The sequence below is a fragment of the Lepidochelys kempii genome, chromosome 2 (genome assembly GCF_965140285.1).
Source record: "Lepidochelys kempii isolate rLepKem1 chromosome 2, rLepKem1.hap1, whole genome shotgun sequence".
Lineage (NCBI taxonomy): Eukaryota > Metazoa > Chordata > Testudines > Cheloniidae > Lepidochelys > Lepidochelys kempii.
In genome coordinates, this window is record NC_136381.1 from 118,342,651 (window position 1) to 118,369,805 (window position 27,155).

Sequence of the window (27,155 nt, forward strand, 5' to 3'; positions counted from 1 at the left end):
TGAGGTGTCTGCCACAGTGACAAGCTGCTTGACACATCTCATGAGGTGCCCAGCGCATCCAGCAGGACCCTGAAACATCCCTGTTTGCTTGACATATCCCTCTAGGTGTCCATAATCCCCAAAACTTCCCACATGGTGCCAACACGTGCTGCGAGTGCCTCACATGCCCACTGTTTGCTCAGCACTTCAGTGGAGTCCTGTCACATCCCTCAGGAGGCTGACTCTTCCCTGCAGAGCGCCTGACAAGTGTCACATAAAATAAAAATACTTTTTAAATTATCCAGCCATTTTTACTGGCACATGGTGGGAATCCTGGGGGGAAGAGGGGAGAGGACAAAGCTGATAGAAGGCACCTGCCCAGATTAAGCATTCTACAGCCAATTGCCTCTCCCCCATTTGCTCTTTAAAACATACTGCTACTGAGGGAGTTGTGCTGCAGGCTTCACTACTGTCAGTGTGTGTTTGGTAGCACTACCACGGTGCTTACTGCAGAGAAGTCTTTGAATCATGATTTGAAGACGTCAGTAACTCAGCCAGAGGTTATGGGTCTATTACAGGAGTGGGTGGGTGAGATTCTGTGGCCTGCAGTGGGCAGCAGGTCAGATTGATCCTGATGGTCCCGTCTGACCTTAAAGTCTATGAGCATGGGAAGGTGGGTGAACAGACTACCACTAGCAGTGTAGAGAGAGAGGTTTCTGTGTTCCTGTGTCTGTGGGTTTGAGGGACTGGGGAATCTTATAGGACAGCACTTCTCAAACTTTAACAACCCGAGGACCCCCATTTTTATTTAAAATTTTTTATGGACTTCCAAGCCCCCTGCTCAGCCCCTGGCGCCACCCCCACTCTACCCCTTCCCCCAAGACCCCACCCCTGCCCCACCTCTTCCCACCCCTGCCCTCCTCTTTCCTCCCTGAGCATGCCCCGTCCCCACTCCTTCCCCTCCCTCCTGCATGCGTCTGAACAGCTGTTCCGAGGCTTGTAGGAGGCACTGAGAGGGAGGGGGAAGAGTTGATCATTGGGGCCGGTGGCCCTGGACATGTCTTGTGGACCCCCTGAAGTACCCTCAGGGACCCCTGTCTGAGAAACTCTGCTATAGGATGTATTTAGTACCAGTGTGGCTTCCTGTGGATTGTTCCGTTATCAGCGTGTCTGGGGGTTTCCTAAATGCTATCGTTGTGGGGGGAGGGTTCCTATGGATTGTACCATTATCAATGCACAGGTGTGTATGAGGGCAATGTCCTATGCAATGTACTGTTGTCAACAAAGGGGACTTATATGTGTGTGAAGGGGGGGTATATGACATGTACCACTATTAATAATGTCCAGGAGGTGGGGTTCCACGATGATGCTCCTCTATTATTTCCCACATATCCAATATGTCATCAAGGGTCTGATCCATAGTCCTGGTGCTCTGTCTTCCTCTTTACACTTAACACTCCTTTGTCTGCAGGTTGGCCATCTCTCATAGCAGTATATGCTCCTTTGTTTCTCCCCTCTTGCTGCTCCACTCTAGCCAGAATGCCACTTAATGTGTCATCGTTCTCACCTCACTGTGTATCATTTTGGAGCTGTAACCATACAATTTTATGTCTGTGTGGCACAAAATAGGCACATTAGCTGTTTGCTACACATTTTGGAGGCTTCAACTATATACCCAACATATAAGAGGCTGTAAATTGGACGTGGTAGTGACATGGCCTAAGTTGTCAGTGTAGCAGTCACTCATGCAGAGGACCTGATTTTTCCTTTACCCCATACCATATGTAGTGATTTACCCCACTGTGACATGAATGCAAAATTAATTATGGAACAGCATAATACATCCGCTTTGAATTCACATTACACTGATATAAATAACTACAGAAGATGCAACAGCCTAAAAACACAAATGATATATTGATCATGGATGGATTGATGCATTGTGCCAGCAGCACCCCAACCCCTTTCACTTCTCTGTTTTGCATTTGGTGAGACAATTAGCTTTTTTGTCCCCTTTAAAACTGATGACACAGTTCTTTTAAACATCAAAACTACAGGTGAAAATGTTTAACTCTTTACGGAATCAACTCTTTAGCAGGTTGCTACAGCAGGGTTACCTCCTGTAAGAATTTTATTGTGAGTCTTAAGATAATTTATGTTTTTCTTAAAGCTTCAACTCCTGCAGTCAGTTATTAAATAGAAATATTAACTCACTGTTACCAATGCTTGCAATTTTTATCACAACTTTTGCAATATTTTGTATTTTTCTTCTTAAACCTCCAGATGCTGGAGTCAAGTCATTCTGTGAAAATCTCAACTTTCATCTTGAAAAAAGGAAGTTTCTAAGGCTGATAGTTGCAAAGAAATCCTTGAAAACATGACCCAAGTGTGCTTTAAAAAGCTCACAAACCAGATAATTTAAAAAAATGGTGTTCTTTTTATTTGTTAACGATCTCATGATTGTAAAGCAAACCTCATGATTCTTTCAGCCTGTTGTGATTCTTAAATGCTAGTGGCTGGCAAGGCTGCCAACACCAAAACCAGATCCAAAAACGTTTAACCCTTGGTGGAGCAGATAGGACAGGCCCTGGATGGGCTCTTCAGAAAGCAGCTTCTGACACAGATTATGAGGGTGCTGGGTTACATTGTGCCTTAAATGCCCAGCCCTGTGTGGGTGACTGCACCCTGCCACGGCATCCAAACACCCCCCAACCTTGCTCCCCCTGTTCTGTCCCTTTTTTATCCCGTTTTGCACAGGGGGAGGGCTGTCGCAACTTCGCCAGCTGTTACTGCGCATGCTCACCCCCTCTCTCAGTAATTACACGGCTAGCCAGAGCCGAGGCTACACCGGAAACAGCTGTTCTGAGTTTGGAAGGGCGCCGGAAGTAACCGCACTGCCCCGCCCCCCCCTTCCTCCGGCTGCCCGCCTGCCTGCCTCCTCCCGCCGCGGACGTGGGGCGGGGCGAGGGGGAGCCCCCGCTGCTTCCTTATTGGCGGCTGCCGCGCGGCGCGCGGACTCAGGATGTCGGTTGCGCTGCGGCGGCTCCGCGAGACGCCGCGGCACCTGCTGGTGTGCGAGAAAAGCCACGTGCGGCATGAGCGCTCCCGGCACGCGGCGCACGTGCGGAGCCACGCCTACAACTGCCGCGTGAGTGCGGGGCGGCGGGTGGCTGTGGGAGCTCTGCCCGCGAGCGAGCGGTTGGGGAGCGCGAAGGGCCCCCTCCCCCTAGCTGGGCTCCTCCGGCTCGGGGGCGGCTGGCTGGTGAAGGCGCTCGGTGTCTCCCTCCCAGCCCCGCTTCTAGGTGCCTGTCAGGGGCCGGCTTCCTAGCCGCCCTCTGCTGGGGCAAGCCCCAGGTGTAGACGCGGCTCTGCTGCCCCCTCTGCGCTGCCGGGACTGTAGATCTGGGCCGCTGAATTATAAGTGGAGGCCAACATGAGGGGTCTCCCCCCGTTTAACCTGCTCCGTTTTCAAGGCTGGTTATGCCGGCCTAGTTACAGGGGTAACTGTGCTGCTATAGTCTCTGTAATGTAGACCTGGCATTAGAGTGACATACTAACGACCCGAAATCTACCAGTGGTGTAGACGCTGATCTCTTTCCCTTCCTTTTCAAAAAATAAAAAAAAAACAAAAACATAAAATTAAAATAGCTGAGCCAACAGCCTCCTTTTTGTGTAAAGGTTTGTATTGCCAATTTTTCCATGAACATCCGCTCTATTGATTATTCCAGCTCTGCTCTTGGGGCAGTTCTTCATGGATGGATGAATAAAGTTGTGTGTGACCATTTCCCCCCCCCCCCTTTTTTTTTTTCTTTGCAGAGTGATAGATTTTTAAAACAAAGAGGGAAAGCCCCCAAAACTTGATGTGGTATTTTCAACAAAACACACTTTCTCCCATCCAGTGTATAATTTGTTGGTGGGATTGTAGTTCATATTTTTAATCTAATCATGTCATTTTAGAGTATCATTTGGATGAAATGATGATATATCAAGCTGGTAAAAAAAAAAATTCTGATCACTTCTCTACTGGCACCTAAGGCTTTGAAATTGGTTATCTAACAAGATAATGTTGATGGGGGAAGGAAAAGATCAGTGTTTACCAACTGGTAGATTTGGTATTTTAGTCTAAGGCCAGGTGAAAGCTCAGAAATTTGTTTCTGTCACTAACAGAAGTTGGTGCTATAAAAGATACTACCTCACCCACCTTTTCTCTATAATTCTATGTATGCATTTCTGAGATGCTTCTTTAAAAGGACATGCAGTTGCTTCTAGAATGTCTCTTATGCTGGGACTTAATTTAACCAAGCTGGATCCATTAATGGTTTGCAAGTTGCTGGGTTTCAAAAACTTCAAAACTTAAATCACATTTAACAGCTATATATATATTGTCAATATAATATATAATATATAATATAATATAATATATAATATATATATATATAATATATAATGTATTGAACAAGGTGTCAAAAACAGATAAACAAGCCAACAGCAGATAGATATTGTGGTGCTTTCTTGAGGCAGTCCAGAACTGTAAGTCACCCTGTTATCCTTTCTGCCTTAGCAAAAGGAGGTTTGGTCGGTGGTGTTGTGTGTGACGGCTCCCTGCCACCACAGTCTCCTGTTAGCTAGCCAAAAAAACTCCTTAGGATGCTGCCACCCCAAACTGGGCCTTGCAGATTAATCCTTGGTGCACTACAATATTGAACTTTCCAGAAGCATCTCTCTGCAGCATCCAGCCCCCGTCACTGGATGCTGACAGAACTACCAACTCTGCTGCCGCCGAAGAGACAGACTACATACCAGCCTGCTGGTTTGGCTGAGGATGCACACCTCTTTATTATAACAGCACTGAGATTAATTTATAATAAAGCAAAAGTAAGTTCATTAATAAAGAACAGAGATTTAAGTGAAATTAAACAGAGATAATAGAAACCGAAAATGGTTACAAATGAAACAAAAGTATAAAGTGTTTCAGTCTCTGTGTAACCTTAGCAGGCTCCATGCTTTGTCTAAAGCAGTTTTCTCACCTACAGCTACTTCTCAGCATCATCAACTCATCTGGTTGGAGATCCACTGTTCATAGATGCAAAGAGACTGACCTCTTCGTTCCCTCAGTTATGAGTAGCAAAATGTCCTTTTGCGGCTTATGTTCCCCAAAGTTCATAGTCTTTGTCCCAAGAGTCAGGCTGACTCCCTGAGGTCCAGATTATGAGGTATCCTCTGGTGTGCTGATGCCATGCTATTGCCTCATCCTCTTGATAACCGGTGTTTACCTCAGATGCAAATGAAAGGTCCATTGTCTCTGGCATCCCTGTGCTCAGTTTACATTACCACATTCACCCTGTCTAAATTGGCCTTCAACATTGGTTCTCCACTCATAAGGTAACTCCCTTCTCTTCATGTGCCAGTATATATTTATACCTGTATCTGTAATTTTCAGTCCACACATCTGCAGAAGTGGGTTTTTTACCCATGAAAGCTTATGCCCAAATCAATCAGTTAGTCTTTAAGGTGCCACCAGACTCCTCGTTGTTTTTGTGGATACAGACTAACACGGCTACCCCTCTGATTATAGACACAGGCAAATCAACGTTCCCTTTGTCTAGGACAAACTTGATCAAATCTGCTCCCAGAACTTATTGTAGAAACATATTTCTAGCACACATACATAACTCTTTATAGTGCATGCATGAATCATCATGCAATGATATTAATGACTACTGTGTCACCAGCTTTCACTTGATACTTCACACAACACTCTTTACAGAAAATACCATGACAGCAATGTGGTAGATGTAATGAGTGTGTCATTGGAATTGAAATAGGTACAGAAAAGGGCAACAAAATTATTAGGCGTATGTAACAGCTTCCATAGGAGGAGAGATTAAAAAGACTGGGACTTTTCAGCTTGAAAAAGAGATAACTAAGGGGGATATGACAGATGTCTATAAAATCATGATTGGTGTGGAGAAAGTAAATAAGGAAGTGTTATTTACTCCTCATAACACTAGAACTAGGGGTCACCAAATGAAATTAATAGGCAGCAGTTTAAAACAAACAAAAGTGGAACTCCTTGCCAGAGGATGTTGTGAAGGCCGAGACTATAACAGGGTTCAAAAAGGAACTAGATAAGTTAATGGAAGATAGGTCCCTCAATGGCTATTAGCCAGGATGGACAGGGATGGTGTCCCTAGCCTCTGTTTGCCAAAAGCTGGGAATGGGCTACAGGGGATGGATCACTTGATGATTACCTGATAATTCCCTCTGAAGCACCTGGCATTGGCCACTGTCGGAAGACAGGATACTGGGCTAGATGTACCTTTGGTCTGACCCAGTATGGCTGTTCTTTATGTCAGGCCTGATAGGATTTACAGAACAGTGGGCCATCTGCCATTGGCACTGAGGACCTGTTAGGGTCACAGTATAGTTTTTAGACTCATGTGTAAGTTATTTGTAAATTTATCTTCCTGGCTCCAGCAGTACCTAAAGCCTGGATCCTGCAAAATACTGCACACAGCCAGAACCCCACTGAAATCAGTGGAGTTCCATGTGGGTGTAAGGGTGCAAAATTGTGTCTGAAGATTAAAGGTACCAGTCCTACAAGTGACTCCTTGTGGGTGGACCCCGTTGGTCACACAGAGCATTATCTGGAATGGGGCCTAAGATTTCATGCAAACATCTGTAACAAAAGATTTGAAGGAGATAGCTTCTCTCTTAGACTCAAATTGATTTGCATATTGCAGCAGCAAGTAAGCAAGTTGTAGCTGTGTTTACTAAACCTCCTCTGGCTTGGCTGTGAAATTAAATGATCACTTCCTTTTCTGGCAAAGTTAAGTAACTGCAGTTAAATCATCTGAATGTTGTTGAAAAACCCAAATCCACTCTGTCCGCTCCCTTGTCACCACAGATCACTGTGTGACCCTGGAGGCCCCTCAGTGCCAACTAGCAGAGAGCACAACATACCATAACTCACATCAGGCCTGGCACTCTCATTGCCCCAACATACTGTGGTCATAATCTGTATCTAAATGGTGTTGTGTAAAGTGCCATATGCAAACTGTTAACATGCTGGTCCTGAAAATCGTTGCATGATATATGTATGGCGTGTGTACAAAGAGTTAGAAATGCGTGCTGAAAATATGTTCTTAAAACGTATTTGGAAGGCAGCACATAAAGCCCAGCCTTACCTAGGTAAAGCAATGTGTTTTTACTTGTCTGGCCAGCTTGCTCACAGAGAACACTGAAAAGTATATTTACATATAAGATAAACAAAGCCATCAAACTAGCAATTGGGGAGATGATCGCTTAATGATCACAATGGGGGATGGAGTCTGTACCTTCCTGGCTCTTGAAACAGAGACAGTGAACTTTGGGGTAATATAAGGGGGACAAAGAGAGATTTGAGTCTTCTGTCACTGAGGAACTTAGGGGTCAGTGTCCTCTGAGCCTATGAAAACTCTCTTGGCCTAGAAGGTAAGCGTAGCTGGAAACTGACTATAGATGAGAAACCTGCTTAGAAAAGGGAACTTGCTGAAATTAAGTTTGCCACAAGAATGCATATTTTGTTTTGTTCTGTTTCACTTGTAACCATACCTGTTTTTTTATTCTTATTTATTATCACTTAAATTTGTTCTTTGTTAACAAACTTATTGTTGTTTTATTACAAAACCATCTCAGTGCTGTGTATTAAATTGGAGAGTGAATCCTCAGCTAACCTAACAGGCTGATGTGCATGCGATCTTTTTTGGAGGCAGCAAACCTAATAATTTCTGGGAGTGTCCAGTGAGAGGGACTGGATACGGCAAAGAGATGTCTCTGTGGAACTTGGGAACTGGGGTCCACTGGTTGTTGGATGCAAAGCAAGTTTTGGACTGGCAGAGTCCTGTAGAGTTTACTGGTGAAGAAGAAAAGCTGGTGTGTCAGGTCTCTGACACATTACTTGGCAGCAGCAAAGCTCTCGCTTGCTGGGTCTGAGAGGGGGTGACACAGTGGCTTACAGTTCTGGGTACCCAAACAGAAGCATCACACCCTGATTAGAAAATTAATGGATAAAACATTTTAACTAAGGTTCAGCTTCAGGCATTCTCAGCAGTACACTTCTCCCAAGTCTCACCCCTCCTTTCTTCCAAAGCACTACTTTTGTGTTATTGTCAACAAGGTCTATCACTCTCTTCTGAAGGGAAGCTCAGTGCTGCCATGTCAGACTCAGCCTATTCCCAGCTCCCCTGTATTCCATTCTGTATGGGTTCTTATATTATGCTCATCACCTTAGTAGCTGAGGACTAGATGCACAAAGGTACGTAGACACCTAAACATCAGACTTTGGCACCTAAGTCCCAGTTTTAGGCTCTAATGCAATTCACAAAACTCCAGCCAAACCCTGTAGGTGCCTAAACTCACTCAGCACCTAAATTTTCAGGGTAAAAATTCCATAGCTACTTAGTTTCTGTTTCTGGGCCTGCACACTGCTGCCTTGCTCTATCTAGAATCCTGTCTCCTGCCAGAGCAACCTGTGAACTGAGGAAGATAGGTGTTCACTTGCCTAACTTGCTGGTGGAGCTTGATCCAGTAGGTGTGCTCAGAGGCTGCTTACCAGATTGGATCCCATTTAAAAATCTAGTGTTTGGTTATAACTTTTAGCCCAGTGGTTAGAGCACTCACCCAGGAGGTGGAAGACCCAGGGTCCAGTCCCCCTGCTCCATTGACTTTAATTATTTAGCTGCAGTGAAACAGCTTCAGCATGAGAGATTGGGGGAGCTCTGTATCAGAATATCCCATAGCTCAGTGGTTAGAGCACTTGACTGAGAAGTGGGAGACCCCTCTTTAAATCCTGGTAGAGGGGGGAATTTTGAACCTGCGTCTTCCTCATCCTGGGTGAGTGCTCTAACCACTGGTCATAATGTAGACAGCAGCAGTACCTCCTACTTTGATTGTCTTGTGTAGCATTGCATGCCGGCCTCTTTCTTTCTCATAAGAAACACAGTAGGACCTAATCTGCTTGCATTTGGGAGAACAGCCATGCTACACTGAATGCACCTGATCTCATCTGAGTTTTTGTGGATCAAGGAGGCTTTTGGGGGGGTGTTAAATCTGTGTCTTGCACTATGGAATGTATTTGTTTTAAAAATGGACCAAATCCTACCCTGATTTCCATTCATGCATGGGCATAACTAAGGACAGATTTAACCCATTATGTGGTAAATGCCCCAAATAGCAAAGGTAAAAAAGCATTCAAAACAGATTTTAAACTAACCTTTATTTTGTCTTAAAACCATACCCTTTGCAAAACCATGCTGTGCAATAATATCCCTTTCTGTAGTGCTTTAAATGGCACTGTACTGTCTATGAACTATGCAAAATAGAGAACCGAGTCCTACACAATAAGGTTTGGTAACTGAAACTCTAGGCCATCTGGGGTGGGGCTAGCTTAAAATTAGTAATGTGCTGAATTCGTCTCTTGCTATTTGGGGCATTCACCCATCTACAGATACCTTTTACTCTTTTATTTTATGTGCTGATCTCTTTGAGGAGCTGAATTTTTGTTTGCTTATTTCTTTTCTTCAGCCCTGTTTTGTAATTTTGATTATCTATGTTTATATTGTAAAATCTAATCTGCATTACAAATATGGTCTGAATAGGTGTCATTTTTGATCCCTGAATGTGGAATTCTTCCAGAAGCACTGAAAAGAGTTATCACAGACATTGGAGAGTATTACTTGGTGAAGAATTTATCCCTTCATGAATTGGTTACACATGAATTTATCAATACATTTGTGAAGAAAGGTAAGGGGGAGCTAAAAATACATACAGTGAATATGAATGAAACCAAATGTCTTGGCAGTGCTTTCTGGAATACTAAAAAGTGCTTGTGATAACATCAGGGTTTTTTTTCTATGAGTTGTTTGGACTGTGACATTCTTGGCATTTGGAAGAGAAGAACAAATACAGAAGTCTGCATCACTCTCCTCTTCTCTCTGCTCCCTGGCAGATAGGCTATTATACCTGTTATAGTGCAGAGGAGAAAGGTTAGTGATAGAAGAAATGGTGGAGGATCGACAGAAAACGGGGCAAGAGAGCAAGGTCGCTGTGGTTCTTTTAAAAATCGAATTTCCTTAATTTTTTAAGGATGGGAGAACTAAACAAAGAGAATCCTGTAGTACACTCAGATCAGTTTATTTTGTTCCACCTTAGAGTTCTTGGACAATGTACACTGCTCCTGACAGCATTTACCTTTACAACAGCTTTCCCCACATAATTCTTAACAGGAATGATTTCATAAACACTAGCTAGAGAGTAAAGCATTAAACATTTTAAAGCAATAACTCCAAGATTTCAGAATGATATTCTTTGGATTCTAGCTCTAGAGGGCTTGAGGTAACAGTTATTTAGGGTGTGTACAGTGCAAAAAAAAATTGTTCTTAACTTGGATTAGCTAACTGCGATAGCTAATTTGTGTGAAAATAGCAGTGAAGACAGAGTAGTTTGGCTTTTACTCAGGTTAGCAGCTCAAATTAAAATCTATAGGAAGAGGAGCCTAACTGCTAACTCAAGTTAAAAACCAAGTTGCTGTATCTTCACTGATATTTTAATACAAGTTAGCTACCACAGGGTAACTAATCCAAGTTAAGAACACACCTGTTTTTTGTAGCGTAAACATATACTAAGGCAGTACTGGGTCGCAACCCAGTACTGGGTCACAGCATGTAAGGCACTGTGTTGCCTTGCTCTGGTCTGCACTGCCAACCGAGACATCCCGTCGGCAGTGCTGCCCAGCTAAGGCAGGCTAGTGCCTACCTTTTCCGACACCACGCTGTGCCCCAGAAGCGGCCAACAGCATGTCCATCTTCTAGGTGGGGGGCATGGGGCTCCATGCGCTGCCCCCGCCCTGAGCACCGGCTCCATACTCCCACTTGTCAGAAACCAGCCAATGGTAGCTGGGGGGGCGGAGGAGGGGTACGGGCTCAGTGCTTGCAGGCGAGAATCATGTGAAGCCGTTTGCACACCTCCGCGTAAGAGCCAGACCTTTTGCTGGCTGCTTCCAGGGCACAGCGCAGTCCACAGTGCCAGGACAGGTGGGAAGCCTGCCTCTGCAGCCCAGCTGTGCAGCTGACTGGGAGCCGCTGGAGGCCCCCCCAACCCCAGCCCTGAGGCTCCCCCAAACCCAGAGCCCCTTCCTGCACCCCAAACCTCTCATTCCCGGCCCTACCACAGAGCCTGCACCCCCAGCCCAGAGCCCTGGCCCCTTCCTGCACCCCAACCCCCTGCCCTGGGTCGCGGGCATCAACAATTTTCTTCAACTGGATCCCCAGAAAAAAGTTTGAAAAACCTTGTACTAAGGTACAGCAAGCATTGACGTGTGTTTGTACATGGGTGAAAGGGAGAAGCAAGATGTAAAATCAAAAGTCTTATTAAGGTTTGAGATCTCCTGACCTATCAGGAATAAGAATAGATGAACACGTGTAAGGCCTGTGGCATTCTTTACAGGAATGGAATGAAGGAAGGTTTAGCCCTGGTGCTCTAGCTCAGTTCCATTTGAGTAATTACAGTCTGCCTACCTGAATTCTCCTTGCACTTTCAATTGGGTATGATTTATGGTTTGCTTTATGTCCTGAACTGTAGTGATGCATTGCTGTTATTGTTTAATCGCAGCTGTCTTCCAGCCTAGAGGTGACTGCATTTCAGATATTAGTGAAGTGTTTCTTCTCCATATAGTTTCTAATAATCTTGTGAAGTTCTGGGTCTTTTGTTAAATGTCATTATAGAGATATTAATTATGAATAAAATCTGCAAGTTCCAAAGAAGGCATGTAAATCTGCACATAGAAATGGTTTCTCCCTCTGGTCCTTCTTCTATCTTGAACTTCAAAGATGGAACAACATGTCTCCTGCCTTTGATATTTAACACTCTGAGGAAAAGGCATGTTGATAGCAGACATCCAGGGACATCCACCACTTTGTTGATGCCAGAAAGTTCCCTTTTACTTAGGACTCAATCGTGGAGCAAAGCACTTTTTCAAATAAGCTGATTTTAAAGAAAAGTAGTTGTCCCTCCATTAAGGATTAATTACTTGCTAAATTTAGGACCCTCTTTCTTGCTGCTCTTATTCTCTTGAATAGTACTTGTGCCAGCAGTTCCTATTCGAGCAATAGGACCACTCATGTGCCAAGATTACAGGACTGGGCTCTTGATTTTAGAAGATGAAGGTGGTTGTGGTACATGACTGGAAAAAAAAATGTCCACGATAACAACATTGTCCCCTTTATTTTTCAATGTGACCCAATATCTGAAAAATGGTTGGACCAAATTTTTTTCTAATTTGGTGAAAAGAATCACTTCCAGGTTGAAATAAAGTGTTCTAAGTTTGGGCTGGAATGGATTTCATCTGGGTTATAAAACCCTGAAAATGTCACTGTCACATTTGTAGAGGCAACACGAAAGTACCATAGTGGGAGAAGGCTAGTTACTTTCAGTGCAGAAATCAAGCAGGATCTAAACAGCAACTGACTGGTTTATTTATCTTGAGATGAGTCTAACTTAAATATTTCCAGTATATATTTTGAGAACTGTATAACCTTGTGTTTTACTGTTCCTTTGTGTTAAAGGTTCATGCTATGCTCTTACGTACAACACAAAAATTGATCAAGATAATGCTGCTGCTCTACTACCAACTGGTATGAATTCACTAATGAATTGACTAATGCCTTTGATTTGTTTTGTTTTTACTTGGGTTTTTGAAAGCGGTACTGTCAACTGGAAAAATCATGAGTACATTTCTTTACCTATGTTTACTAGTAATTATTAAAATGAAATATTAAAAAAATTAAAGTTACTCTTTGTTATTCATGCTCTTGATTTATTTAATTTCTTACATCATGGACAGTAAACTCAATTAAGTCAATTTCACTTTTACTCATCATTTCAAATGGTCAGTGCTGCAAACCTTGCGTTGCTAATGCTGTAGAGGAATATTTGTGTGAAAACTCTTTTCACTGGAATTAAAAAAACAGCATTTCTGTTCGTCTGAAACTTTATTAAAGGCTGCTTTTTACAAACTCCAAAATCTAAACCATTTTAAGTTGATGCTGTCCCCTTAAAAAATATAGGTCAGGTGATTTTGGTATATTTCTCAAAATACTATGATGAAGTATTTAGTACTTAAAAGTACTGAGTAATACTTTTCTCAGAGTATAATTAAGCATTTTACGTGTGAGAGTAATGGAGAGCTTTGTTTCGTTTCACTGTTTTCCAAATGTCTTGAGATTTCAACATATTATACAATACATATTACATCAATTACAGTAAAAATGTAAATCTTTTCATATCCTTTTATTTTTAGTCTCATTTGCTAATTGTCATAACCCAGTTGCCAAAAAAAAGCAAGTGTTTGGCAGAGCACAAGTAAACTGAAATTCTTCATGTAAGCTCTTTGCAGTAGGGATATCATCTTTTGTAAATATATATAGCCACTAACCCAATGGAAATCTGATCCTGATTGTGGTCTCTGGGTGCTAGCAACAGGTAAATGTTTCAAAATAATATTCACAGCCATTCTGGAGTCCATGATTTAGACATGTGTGATATCACAGTCAGTCCTTTTTGACACAATATTATTATTTTGTGGTAGTGTCCAAAGACCCCAGCCAGGATCAAGGGCTCCATTGTGCTAAATGCTGTACAGCGGCAAAGGATGGCGCCGTCAATGCACCAAAGTGTTTTCAGTCTAAGCCACAAACCTTCAGACACTTATGTGCCTAACTTTACTCACCTGGGTAGGCCCATTGAAGTCAAAAAGTTTAAAGCACAGCAGTCGCTTCAAGCATGAGAGTGTTTGCAGAATCAGGGCCTAACTGAACACAAGATTCAATACATGAATATAACAAACACTAGGAAATAGCTGGGAGGAGGGAAGATACAGGTGACAGTAGTAACATGGCAAAATTACATAGGGTAATTGCACCACTCAGGAATTATGTTATTTAGGGTTCACTCATGCTAATTCATAAGACATTTTTGACAACCAACAATAATCTTTTTTAAGGGTTACTCTTTGTGATCCATTTAACTGGAACTGAAGGCGCCTGGATTACATTACTAACACCTAGTGATCCAGGTTTAACTTTATACAGCATGAGACTCTCAAAGACTTAAAAGGGAGCTATGGAAGCGATAACTGGTACTAACAAAAATCCTTGTTGTTCATAGGAAAACTAATTATATCAGTAGACAAGGATACATATGAGGAACTTGGACTACAAGGTCGTCCATCTCAGTATTCTGGTAAAAAAGTCATGAGATATAGTAAGTATTGTTTACACTAACAGCACCTATTCTAATATTAATATCAATTTATAAAGTGTCTTAATAGGACACCAAACTGTCTGAGTTTAAGCTTTGATTCCTCTAAATTTGGTTAATCTCTGGGATGTTTTCTCCCTGTGTACACACACCATACACATATTGAGAGAAATATGTAAACTACACAAGTAACAAGAAAAGCACAAATAGAACATATATATTTAATATCTCATTGATATTGTAAGAACTTAATTTCTGCATTTCTTTATTTATTTTTAATTATATATCCCTTGTATTGCAATAATGTAGGATATGAGCATTTTTGCATTTTGTATACTGTATGCAATCTCTGTATCTTCGTCACAAAATAATGTGCCCCTCCCCAGAAACATAAATCTGTCACATCTTCACAGCAGAAAAACAAAAAAACTTAATGAAAGCTTGCACCTAGCAGGATGCTGCAGAAACTGCAAAGAAAAAACCTAAACTTAAGAGACCCCTTTTATTGAGAGAGAGAGAGAGAGAGAGAGAGAGGGGATTTTGTTTTGTGTGTTTGTGACACTTAAAATCTTTCTCAGGCAAATTATCCTTTAAATAGCCTCAATGCCTTGCACACGGTAAAGAAAATTTGCAGTTCTTAGCAGATATCCTGTGGACATGCTTAGTGATTTCTAAAAAATCAGTCATAACTCTTTTAGTTCATATCCTCCCCCGCAAACCTAGAAGGGCCATACATATTGAAAGTTAATTACAAGCAAAGATTAACTTTCAGAGTGCTGTTGGCTTTAAGTTATCTGCATAAAAACAACTAGTAGCAAAATAGGAAATAATGCTAATTCATTGAACTTAAAAATATCTCAAAATTTCTTCAGGTTTTTTTTTTTTAATTCATCTTTGGATTGGGACCAATGGGTGTGGGAAAACAGGCTCATAATGGAAACAGTGCTGAGGCCGTAAGTATGGCTTTTGCTGGTACTGTAAGCTATAGCTTTTTCCTTAAATGCCAATGGTCTGGTGCCAGTATTTTTTTAAAGCCACTATTTTGGCATGACAGCTCCCCTTTTCTCATTTCCCTCACAAAAGTGAGCTGCTCATTGCTGGTTTTAGAAAGCAGATAACTTCAAAAAAAACCCCACCAGACAGACAAAACCCCACAACTTTCCCTTGATTTCTGCACAGTGAAGCTGAGACGCAAGCAGAAAAGTTAACAAAAGGCAGCAATGTAATGTCTTCTCCATCAGCATAAAGAGAGAAAAATCTTCATTTGCAAAATGGAGAGCAACAGCTGTATGACTAAGATTTTGAGAGAATGCTACAAGGCATGGAGGGTTACCTTAAAAGGAAAAACAAAGTGTATCCATAAAAAGTAGTTGAAAACATATTCTAGTACTCTGATAATTCTCATAGAATCTGAATATTAAAGCTGAGCTCTGTTGAGTAAAATTTGCCCATTCATCTTCTACAGTTGTTACCATTGACTTGACTGACTCGGCCTTTGATCCTGATAGTAAGAAACATAAAAGAGTGCTTTGGGCCTTGAAAGAGAAGAAACCTTTAGAATTTGATTTCCTGCTGTCCTGGCATAACACAGGTAATGAGAATGAACTGTAATATTAGAAGAATATTAGAATATTAACTATGGATGACATAAAATTAGATGGGTGAGGTAATATCTTTTATTGGACCAACTTCTGCTGGTGAGAGAGACAAACTTTCTAGCTTACAAAGAGCTCTTCGTCAGGTCTGGGCTGTGTGAAGAGCTCTGTGTAAGCTACAAAGCTTGTCTCTCTCACCAACAGAAGTTGGTCCGATAAAAGATATTACCTCACCCATCTTGTCTCTGTAATATTCTGGGACCAACACAACTACAACAACACTGCATACACCAATAATTAGATATCATTCTTATTTGGATTGTAAACTTGTAATATAGTGGCATTTTGTTACTTAAAGAACAAACTCTTGTTGATGGCACCTCAAAGGTGCAGTGACATGAAGTAAAATTTGTCAGGAAGAAAACTGCAAATTCTGTTTGATTTTGAAATTAGCGTACAACCACTGTATGTCCTGCTATTGGGCTTTTGTAAGGCTGGTTACAAATTTTCCATTGAACTGGTTTTTGACCGTTTTTTTTTTTTATTATTTTTTTATCAAAAATTTGAAAGTACTGCAGTGGTGCCACATGGGAGTTGTAACTTGTTTGCCTCATGTCCCCATTTTTCTCTATAGGCCAGGCTCATTGGCCTGGCTTTGTCTGCCATGATTGACTGCCTCCCCTCTCCAAAAGGGGAAACTGTGGTACACTACAGGAGTTGTCCAATATCAACCAGGAAGCCTGGCCTATAAAGGAGAATGGGAGCACAAGGCACTGTGGCAGTATTTCCAAGTCAAAATATTTTGGTTTTCCAAAGAAATTTTTTTATGTTTTGAATTTCTGCTGAAAATTTGAAATTTTCCATGGGGAAAAGTTACCATTTTTCAAGCAGCTCTATGCTGTTCCTCTGACATGTAGAGTACAAGCCCTCTTGTTGGTGGCCTATGTAGAGCATCTCTTCAGGAACAGCACACAACTATCTTTTTCAGAAGGAGACTTAGTATTGTTTTTCTCCTTTCATCCAGGGATCTCAAAGTGTAGGCAAGGACACTATAAAAATTGCTTTTTACCAATTGGATATCTTGCTTTTGAGTCTGTTAATATATCTTGAAGAGATGGTGTGGGAGAAAAGAGGACAGACTCAAAACACAATGTTAGTGATAAACTATATTCAGATGGTGATGTCCTATTTGTAATAAACTGTCATCTAAGCCTCTAAATCTGGTTAATGTTTCGGTGGGATGATCAGACTCTCCATTTGCATTTTTATAGAGAAAGAACAAGTGGAAAAGCTTAATTTTTCCTTTCCTATGTCTGTGTATTTGGAAACATTAAACAAATACTCATCCTTGAAGATGTTCCGTAATACATGAGTTTAATTTTTATTTTGACCAGAGTAAACTGCCTTAACTGTTGCTAATGACAAATTGAACTATACAAATACGGCTCAATAAGGTTTCTCTATAGAGCTTGCTGGATCTGAAACTGTACTTCATTTCCAAGAAAAGAGGAGAAGATGAAAAATCTAGGGCTCTGGCACAGGTAGATAAATAGCATGTAAGCAGTTTTAATTTCAGTACATCTTATAGAGCATCTCACACATCTTTCTCTCCTTTACAAATACATGTAAAGGTTTGTTTAGTTTGATGCTCAGTGTTCCTTTGGTGTTGCAGTTTTATAACAACTTTTTGTGGTCTGTGTTGTTAGGTGCAGAAGGATCAACACTGGTGTCATACTTTTCCAAAAATCAAATACAAGCCCATCAACCAAAAACAACATTCAGCACATTAAGAAATTTGCAGTGTCCAGTGCTCCATAGTAATGAACTGCAAGGAAAGCTGGAAGAGTCATGCAGTGCACAGGAACTGTTTGAATGGCTAGGTGCTGTTTGCAACAAAGTTGGTTTGTAAGTATCTGAACTTGCCTTGATCTTAAATATTTAAAAAAAAAACCATAAGCCATAATTTTCTACCTTTGATACCTGACAATAGGCACTTCAGTCTTTAGATACCTTAAATAAGTGACTTGATTTTTCACAGGTGCTCAGCACTTCTGAAAAGCAGACCATTTATTTAGAGGTCTAAATGTATTTAGGTGCTTCATGGTTGATGCACAACTCTGAAAATGGTAGTGTTGGTGTAGAAAATTTGCACTATCCTTATCCAGATTCTTTCTGTTTTCAGAGACAACAAGTCATTTAGCTTCTTATCAACCTATTGCTGTCCTCAGCCCAGCACAGTAGTGGAGCAAGCCTATTTGTGCACGATCACTGGCTTTATACTCCCAGAGAAGATAATTCAGTTATTGGAACAGCTGTGGTAAGGGCCATCAGAGGTACATTACTATAACATATTTACAATTTTAATATTTTCCCCTTTCAAAGTATTTTACAAAGACTAATCTTCAGCACCCCAGAGAGGTAAGTAAAGTATACCATCCCCAATTTACATATAGGGAAACTGAAGCAAGGAGGTTAAGGCCAAAATTATCAAAAGTGACAACTGATTTTGAATACCTCAGCTTTGGGGGACCCAACTTTGAGATATTCTAGGATTGGTTTTTTTTAAGTGTTAAGCAGCCACAACTCTAGTTGAAGTTGTGGGAGCTCAGCATTTATGAAAATCAAACCCACCGTATGTCATATTGGACAAGTCACAGCCAAATTTTCAACTCCTACAGCAAGTCACGCTGAGTTTTGATTAAAACACAGATGTTCTGGCTCCCAGTCTTAAGACCACTGGACAATGCCTAGCCTTTATTAATATCAGTTTATGATTTGTAGTCTGGTTCCCTTCTGGTGGCTGAAGTACTAATACACAAAAAGAGTCCATTCACCAGATTTTCTTTCCATATGTGTTCCACACTGACATTGGATTGTTCTATTATCCCAGTCACAAATAATGCCAATTCCCTACAAGATGCAGAGGCGGCTCAGAAAAACTGGTTTCTATTTTAAAAAAACGAACCAAACAAACAAGCAAGTATTTTTAATTAAAGTACAGCGCACAGTTACATGTGTCAAAGTACATGATACGATATAAATCTTCAGGGGTGAAGTTCTTCATTGTGAAATGGCATTTGGTCCTGTTTCTTTTGTTTTTCATTCAATTTTACATAAACAGTTAACATTAAAATATGTAAACTGCGCAGTCTCATAAATATTTTAATTTAAGGTAATATTAAGCGTCTGAAGGAATGCTAGAGCCTCGGTGCCTCAGCAGGAAAACTACAACCCTTTGTGCTCTCCGTATGTACCTTCTAAAATGGTGTGACACAGTTGGAATTTCTCATATAAAACACATTTGTTTTCCAATAAGATGCTCATCACACTAGTGGGTGTCCCACATTTCAGTAAACCCAAGAGAGATTTTTAACTCCTTTAGTTATACATTTCCCTTAAGTAGTTAGATCTCTAATTCCATTCTGGTGTACTTCAATATAACTTATTGTTCCATTCTAATTAGAAGCTAATGTATTTTTTCTTTTCCAGTTGCTATTTTGATGAACCAAAATTGGCTCAGTGGGTGACCTTAACCGTGCATGGCTTTGCAGACAGCCCTGTTTCTTGGAGAGAAAGTGAACATGGTTTCCAAAAGGGAGGAGAGAACTTGTACAATTTTGTTGTTTTTAGGAGCCTGGACTATTGGCTTCAAATGGCTGTTGGAGCAAATGATGATTGCCCACCTTAAAAGTTCTGCCTGTAGGGAAGTTTCTTAAAAAGAATTATCTGAGATGTGCTTACAAAATATCAGACAATTAATTAGCCATTGAAAGGATCTATGTATATAGGAAGTTTTTCATGTTAGCATCTTATTGCTTCCACATGACAAGTGGAGAAGTCTTGTTTACTGGAATGTGTATTTTTGTCAAATATCTATTCTTAATAAAAAGTGAAATCTTGTTATATATTCCACAAATGTGTAATCTTGCCAAAATGATAAATGGTTTTCTAAATCATGGCCTTCTGTGTTGAAAACAACAACAAACAAAACAGCACACCCTCCACTATTCAGATACCAGGAACAGAAATTCCACCTTCCAACACAGAAAGAAATTAAAGCAGCAACAAGGGGTCTGCAGTCTGGGAAAGTTCTTGAATATGGCTGGCTTACTTGACAGAAGCTTTATTGGATGTTTTATTTTGTTTTGCTTCTGTGCAAACTGCTGCAGTTGTTGGACAAGTCTACCATGACCCTGCTTTAGAAGTCTTTGTTTAGGATTAGGCCATGCCACGTTTCAACTTTCACCTCTTTCTGTTGTCACAAAAGATCGAATTTTTCTTTAGTAAGAAAAGTGTTTGTTTTTTTCCCTGCCCCATCCTTTAAGTCAAGTGGCTAAAGGGATTTGGCTCAGGCCTTGCTGGAAAATTCATCTGCAGCAAGAGATCAAGCATAGCAAGGCTTAAGGGTAAGAGTTAGATCTTGGAAAGTTACAAGTATTTGAAAACCAATGTTCAGCATGGAAAGTGTTTTGTAGCTTTCACTAGAAAGGCTGCTACCAAACCCTGCTCTGATATACCTCTCAGAATTATTTTTTTCCAGTAACTGCCCAGTGTGCTAATTGCTTTCCAAACAAAAGAAAGGAACAGTCCCAGCCCTGAAGAGCTCTTACTGTGTTTTTAAAAAACAAACAAAAAAACAGTAGAAGGAAGAAATACAATGTATACAGACAAGGTGGCTAAATATATAAACATTAATGACTCAAACTCTCCATTAGCCATCAGCTAGTTTTCCATAGGCATAGTACCAGAGGTGGTCTTCAGGAAGGATCTGAATGGAGAAGAAAGTGGCTTTGCAGCTGATCTCACTAGGGGAGGGGGGCATAGCTGTTAATCAGGTGGACCAGACTAGCATTGTGATCAGAGGAGCTATGCAGAACAAGGATAGATAAGCAGTGGAAGCAGCATTATGCAGAGCTTACAATGGAAGGACAACAACCTTAGAAGCTCAGACCTGCTAACTCCACTGATCTTCCACATAGAGTCTGGGTTTTCAGACCCTTTTATGGTCTGCAGGGAAATTCCCTTCAGATTGGCTGCTAGTTCCCCATACCATTTAGCTGTGTAAACAAAGGGCTGGGAGCACTACCAAAGCTCAGCCATTTGGGCAGAGAGCCACTAGGGTGTGGAAAAAGAAAAGGAGGACTTGTAACACCTTGGAGACTAACCAATTTATTTGAGCATAAGCTTTCCTGAGCTACAGCTCACTTCATCGGATACATAGGGTGTGGCTAATTCCTGCTGGCTCTGCAGCTCCCCACCCCCTCTCTAGCCATTCTTGCCATTCACTAATGAAGATACTTAGTACTGCCCACCCCACTCCTACTCCAGAACCATGTCCCTGTTCAATTGCCTGCTGCCTAGGGAACCCTGGGCTCTTTCCTTCCTCACTCCTCCATTTCCACACCGATAGTGCAGCTGCCCACACCAACGCTTCAGCACCACACACCCAGCTCCCTCTTACCATGGGAGTTTTCTGTAAGGACTGATAATATTCCCCCCTTCTGACACCTGCAGGAGTGGGTTGTTAGCCTCTCCCTCTCCTTTCAAGTGGTAGGGAATACCACCGAGAGCAACTACCTGCTTCCCCACCCCTCCAAAGCACTCAGCTCTTCAGGGGAAGAGAGTTGCTAAGATCCCTGCCTGTCCAAAAGTGTGCTATGATAAACTGGGCTCACGAAGACCCAACCAACTGCCACATACACAGGGTTTCCTTGTGATGAGGGGCTTTTCCCATCACATGGCCAAGAAGCCCCACCCGCTGGGTGGGTGTCCTCCCCCTCACTACTAGTTAACCCCTCTCTCCTGAGTGGGCTCAGGCCTTGCTGCCTGGGGGTGGTGAGGGCAATGAACAGTCCTTTCCCTGGAAATCCCAGTGCTCCAGCCAGCCTCCTGCTGAGATGGGAGAGACTCCTCTGGTCGGTGAGGGGGTGGTAGGGTGACCAGATAGCAAGTGTGAAAAATTGGGGCAGGGAATGGGGAGGTAATAGGTGCCTATATCAGAAAAAGCCCCTAATATTGGGACCGTCCCTATAAAATCAGGACCCCTGGTCACCCTAGGGGGTGGAAAGGCGCAGGGAGCAGGTGTGGGGGCAGTGGCATGTTGGGGAGTGGTACATGGAAGAATTGGGCGGGGGGAGACATCTGTAGTAAGCTTCACTCCCTATCCTGCCCCTCGTATGAGGGGCTTTGGAGTGGAAGCGCAGGCACTGCCGGTATCTGCCCCCCCTCGCCCACACACCTCCTGACCTCCAGCGTGGCGGCGGGAGAACGCAGCGGGCGGGGAGGAGCTGGCTGTCCAGCCGGGAACAGCTGCGCCGGGATCAGAGGGGGTGACCGCTCAGCGAGCAGTCGGGACTCTGGGGCGTGGTTTTCTGACCGCGACCACATGATTGAATGGTCCGATTCAAGCCTGGGAAGAATTGGTTTGTGTGAGGCACACAGGGGGCTTGTTTACCAGGGAGCGGGGAAGCAGGCAAACGAGCAGAGAAACAGGGGGTTTGGAGTGGCGACTGAGAGGGGTAAGGGATAGGGACTCATGGAGCCCTCCCCCCCACTTCCCCTGTGTACTCCCCCGCCTCCCCTTGCAGCCGGGGGTAGGCGATAGGAGGGCGGGCTGGCTTGAGCACCTCAGCTGCAGGGCTGCGTTTGGGGTTGATTGGACGTGTGCAGGATGGGTGGGGGTGGTGAGGACGGGAAGGAGTGTGCATTCAGCGCAGTGTGGGTGGGTGAATGGACCAGTGTTTTGTCAGCAAGTATGAGAGCTAATGGATGGTGGCATAATGTGGCAAAAAAGGGAGGTAATCTTGGTGGTAGTGTTTTGTGTGGAGTGGGGTGATGTGGGTATGGGGGAGATCAAAGAAGAGATGGTTGTAATTAAAGTGGGAGAGGAGTTGAACAAGAGTCTCTACTGAAGGGGCAGAACAAGACAAATGCTGTGGAGGTAGAAGCAGCAGGATTTGGCATAGTTTTAGCTATAGTGGGTATGGGAAAGAGTCAAAGATACTCCACAAGTTCTAGCAGTTAATTAAGATGGGTGGTTGGTGATGTTGACTGTGACAGAGGGCGTGGTAGAGAAGAAAACAAGTTTGGGTTTGTCCATGTTAAATTTAAATTTAGACATCCAGCAGAGGTTGGAGAGATTGACTGACTGAGATGCTGGGTTGAGTGGCTGGAGAAAAGTCTGGAACAGGCAGATTCCCAAGTCACTGGTATGGGGATGGTGGTAGTAAAAATGATCTCCGTGATTGAAATTTCCCAAAGATAGGGTGTAGTAATCCTTTTCTGAAATAAGGCTTGTCCCCTTATTTTGCCCGATAGTAGGCTGCTCCCCCGCCCCCCCGCCGCACAGCCTCTGGCAGCACATTTCAGAACCAGCCAAAACTTAGAAGATTCCATCCAAAATACTGTTTTGTGGTAAGTTAATGAACTGTTGTTTGTATTGTATTAACACTTGGAGGACTAACCAAACAAACACACAGTAAGAGACTAGCTACAATGTAAACAGGAAAGACAGACAAAGGGTGAAAAACAGAGGCATGAAGAGGTGAGTGACTTTCCTCAGGTCAGGCAACAGGTCAGTGGTGGAGTTGAGATTAGAACCAAAGTCTGACTACATCTAGTCCAGTGCCCTAGCTACAAAGACCATCTGACTTCTGATGTTGTTAACCATATTAACATAAAGAAAAGAAGGACTTGTGGCACCTTAGAGACTAACAAATTTATTTGAGCATAAGCTTTCGTGAGCATCCGATGAAGTGAGCTGTAGCTCACGAAAGCTTATGCTCAAATAAATTTGTTAGTCTCTAAGGTGCCACAAGTACTCCTTTTCTTTTTGCAAATACAGACTAACACGGCTGCTACTCTGAAACCTGTCATATTAACATAGGCTCTCAGCTTTATCATTACCATTTCTTTATGTTAAAGAAATATTGGGACAAGACTGAAGGGTTTTCCTTGTTCTATTTCAAACACATTCTCAGAATAGAGCTTGAATGGTCTTCAGATATTGGAGTATTTAAATATTTGGTCTTCATGAGTATTAATAAGAACTTCAGAAAACTCCAGCATAAACTGTGGCAAGCTCTCAAAGATCATCTCTACTGGTAGAATAAACACTAGAAAATGGCTATTGCCTCTGTTTACTCATCCTCTTTTGAAGTATGCTACCAAATGTTCTGAAAAGGATTTTAGTTTAAATGGACTAGTTTAATGTATTGGAGCTAAAAGGGGAGCTAAAGCAAATTACAAAATTCTTGTCTCCCAGAGTGAGGGGTGGCATAACTGTGACAACTTTCTGTTAGCTAGCTGCTCAAACACAGTTGAGCCTTGATTGTTCCACTATATACACATAATAGCTATTCAATTGGAGAGTAGCCTAGCTTCAGAAATCTATTCTAGTGTTTTGGTTTCTTTTTTTAAAGAAACAAACAGAAAAGAGATCATATAATTATCTCCATTGTTAACATCTGGGCTAGATGCCCGTATTCACTGGAGACCAACAAATTAATATTGTCCCCAGGTGTGGTGGTGTAGTTGCAGAAATCTAGAATTTCCAGGTGGTGTAGGGGAAATAATTTCTTTTTATAGGTGGAAAACAGCACAAGTTCTTATGTTAACTGATTCATTGCATGGACAGGAGTTTCTAATCTCCTCAATCCCAGCTTTTTTGTTGCCACTATTGTACTACCAGATCAGCCATGTAACTTATAGTAGGACGCTACTGAAGGATCTAAGTAATGAGGAAGGCTAATATTTCATTAGAAAATATCTTCAGGAATATACACCTGACACTGAAGCAATCGGATATCTGAACCAGGCCCTGAAGCAAGAAATATAAGCAATTGTAATTGGGCCAACATAGGCTACCCCAGCACTTCCATGATGATAAAATCTTTTCTGGCATTGAGGTCAGGGCTGGCCTTATGTATGGGTAACCACCCAGGATGCTTGCGGGGGGGGGGGGGGGGGGGAGGAGGGAAGGGAAGAGAAGAGAGGAGGGGTTAAGAGGCAAGGAGCAGGGTGGGCCTGGGGTGCAAGCTGTGGAAAGGAGTGGGGGAGGCAGCAGGGCCTGGGGATGAAGGGGGGGGGGGGGAGACAGAGCCCGGGGCATCAGTGGGGCCTAGAGTGCCAAAATACAAGTTTACCCAAGATGCTATTTTCTCTAAAGCTGCCCCTGATTGAAGCACTGGAGTTCAGGGCACTCATTACTACAAGGGCTCACTCCAGGATAAAGTAGAAAAACAGCTGATTCTAGGCTAGGTCCTGATAGCTGCTGAACATCCGCAGCTGCTATTGGGTTTCAGTGGGAGTTGGGAGGGCTCAGCAGCTAAGAACATCAGGCATTTTGGTAGGAAGTTTGAAATACACAGGATGGCAGGTCAGAGCAGCCATACAAACCTAAACTAAGGCTGACCTGGCTATAGCTTATGCCCACATCAACTCCATTTAATTGGACACAAGTTTACACCAGTATCTTCTTAAACTATGAAAGTACAAACTGGTGAGCCTGTTATCTGGCCATTAATAGAAATGTCTGGGCAAGGTGAATGCTCTCAGTGTATTAGAACGCTGCCCTCTTTTCTCCCCTTCACCCCCTTAAATCAGTTTGCAAACTGTAATGATATAAAATATGAAATTACTCTTCATGAACAAAACAAAAATAGCTCTACTCGGCACACTTGACTTGCCCAACAATGAGAGATCAATCTGTGTAGGTGCCTAATGCAGAAGGGTCAAGGGGAAGGAGAAAAATAGTTTTCAATATCTAGGGAATTATGCAATTACTTGAAAGGAAACTAAAGGTGTTTTTCATAATTTAAAAATGTATTCATTTTCTGTAACGTGAGATGTACTTTCCCCATTATAAAAGTTCTCCGGATGCGGGGGCGGGGGAGTTCTTACTGTACTAACTGAACCAGGAAAGAACACAGATAGTAAACTGCTCTGGATGAATGAGGAATTGTTAGCATGTCACTCTGAGCATATTCCTGAAGTCTGAATGGGAGGTACAGCATGTGGATTGCAGCAGAAGTCTTTTTGTTGAAAAATCAGTCCTAAGTCACAGTGATAATGAAACAGTTAAAGTTCCAATTGGTGTCTTGGGGAGCACAAAAATACAACAGAAGCATGTTTTAATACACCCCTTAGAATTTTATATATGGCATTTCAATCATGTCCTCTCTTAATCGGCTCTGATGGGAGTTTTAGATTTAGGGAGGCAGTATCTCCTAGTAGATAGGTCACTGACCTTGTCAAGTCAGTTTGCCTCTGTTTCCCCTCTGTGAAATGGGCATAATGATACTTACCTCTTTTGTAAAGCACTTTGAGGCTTACAGATGACTATTTATTTTTGGCTTACAGAATTTACTTTTAGAACCTTAAGCAGCTAGTATTTTCCACTTAGGAACACATTAGTAGCCATGTTGTTTTGGAGGCTGCCAAGCAAGCCTGGCCTGGATTCCATAGTTTCACCACCCAGCTGGGGTTTTAGCTGTGTGGTGCCAATTGATAGATATCCAGTGGAGAGAGATGGCTAAATTCCCTTTTGCTGCTTTGTCAAAAGACACTTATAATATAACCCATAATTAGCCGATAATGTCAGTCATGTTTAGCCTCAGCAGAAACTGATGTGGTTAGTATCAAGTGGCCAAGGCTCTAGTCCTTGTGTCTCATTCGTATGTCAGGGCTTGAAAGAGAGGGCCCTATCAATAGAAATTTCATGGGCTTGCAGGATCACACTCTTAGGGACAAGGTCTTAGCTGTTTTCTGCCCCCTCTGTGCTGCTTGAAAATCTACGCCTTCTTTTTTTTCCCCCATCTGCTTATCCATCCATGCCTGGTATTTGTAGAGAGCTATTCTCCATAATATCTAGGCACTTAAATACAGAAAAGTTAGGGTGACATGAGACCCAGATCAAAAACTTAATCCCCTTGTGACGTTATTGATATAATCTGAGACTGTATAGATTATTGTTGCAACCAAGTTTATGGTTTGCTGGTTATGATTATGAGTGTATTTTTGTAGTTAAAGTTATGAATACTGATTCTATACTGTCTGTATTTCAAACTTATGCTATGCTTCTGGGTGACACCCCAGACAAGTTGGTGTCAGCTCTGCCTAGCCTGCTTGATGGCCCATTAAGGACCATCAAATGACCCATCGAGAGAAGGCAGATACACCTTGTGACTCAGCAAAGTATGCAGGGACTTGCTCAAGTGACTCCAAACTCCATTTTGCTGTAATTTTCCACAGTAAGAACAAAGAGGTGTTCTTACACCTGGAAAAGAC

General features: G+C 42.3%; 1 protein-coding gene across 3 annotated transcripts in view; it reads left to right on the forward strand.

Annotated features, from left to right (window-relative positions):
- The window catches only part of RPP40 (ribonuclease P/MRP subunit p40), a 58,632-nt gene extending 38,860 nt beyond the window's left edge, over positions 1 to 19,772 (forward strand). For all 3 annotated transcript variants that reach the window (XM_073332135.1, XM_073332136.1, XM_073332138.1), the window contains 8 exons: positions 2,263 to 3,127; positions 9,618 to 9,762; positions 12,582 to 12,650; positions 14,182 to 14,277; positions 15,740 to 15,865; positions 17,576 to 17,774; positions 18,052 to 18,186; positions 19,359 to 19,772. In XM_073332135.1, the coding sequence (XP_073188236.1) occupies positions 3,002 to 3,127; positions 9,618 to 9,762; positions 12,582 to 12,650; positions 14,182 to 14,277; positions 15,740 to 15,865; positions 17,576 to 17,774; positions 18,052 to 18,186; positions 19,359 to 19,557 (1,095 nt within the window). In that variant the 5' untranslated portion in view covers positions 2,263 to 3,001 and the 3' untranslated portion in view covers positions 19,558 to 19,772. The remainder of the gene's footprint in view (positions 1 to 2,262; positions 3,128 to 9,617; positions 9,763 to 12,581; positions 12,651 to 14,181; positions 14,278 to 15,739; positions 15,866 to 17,575; positions 17,775 to 18,051; positions 18,187 to 19,358) is intronic.
- Positions 19,773 to 27,155: the final 7,383 nt, after the last annotated feature.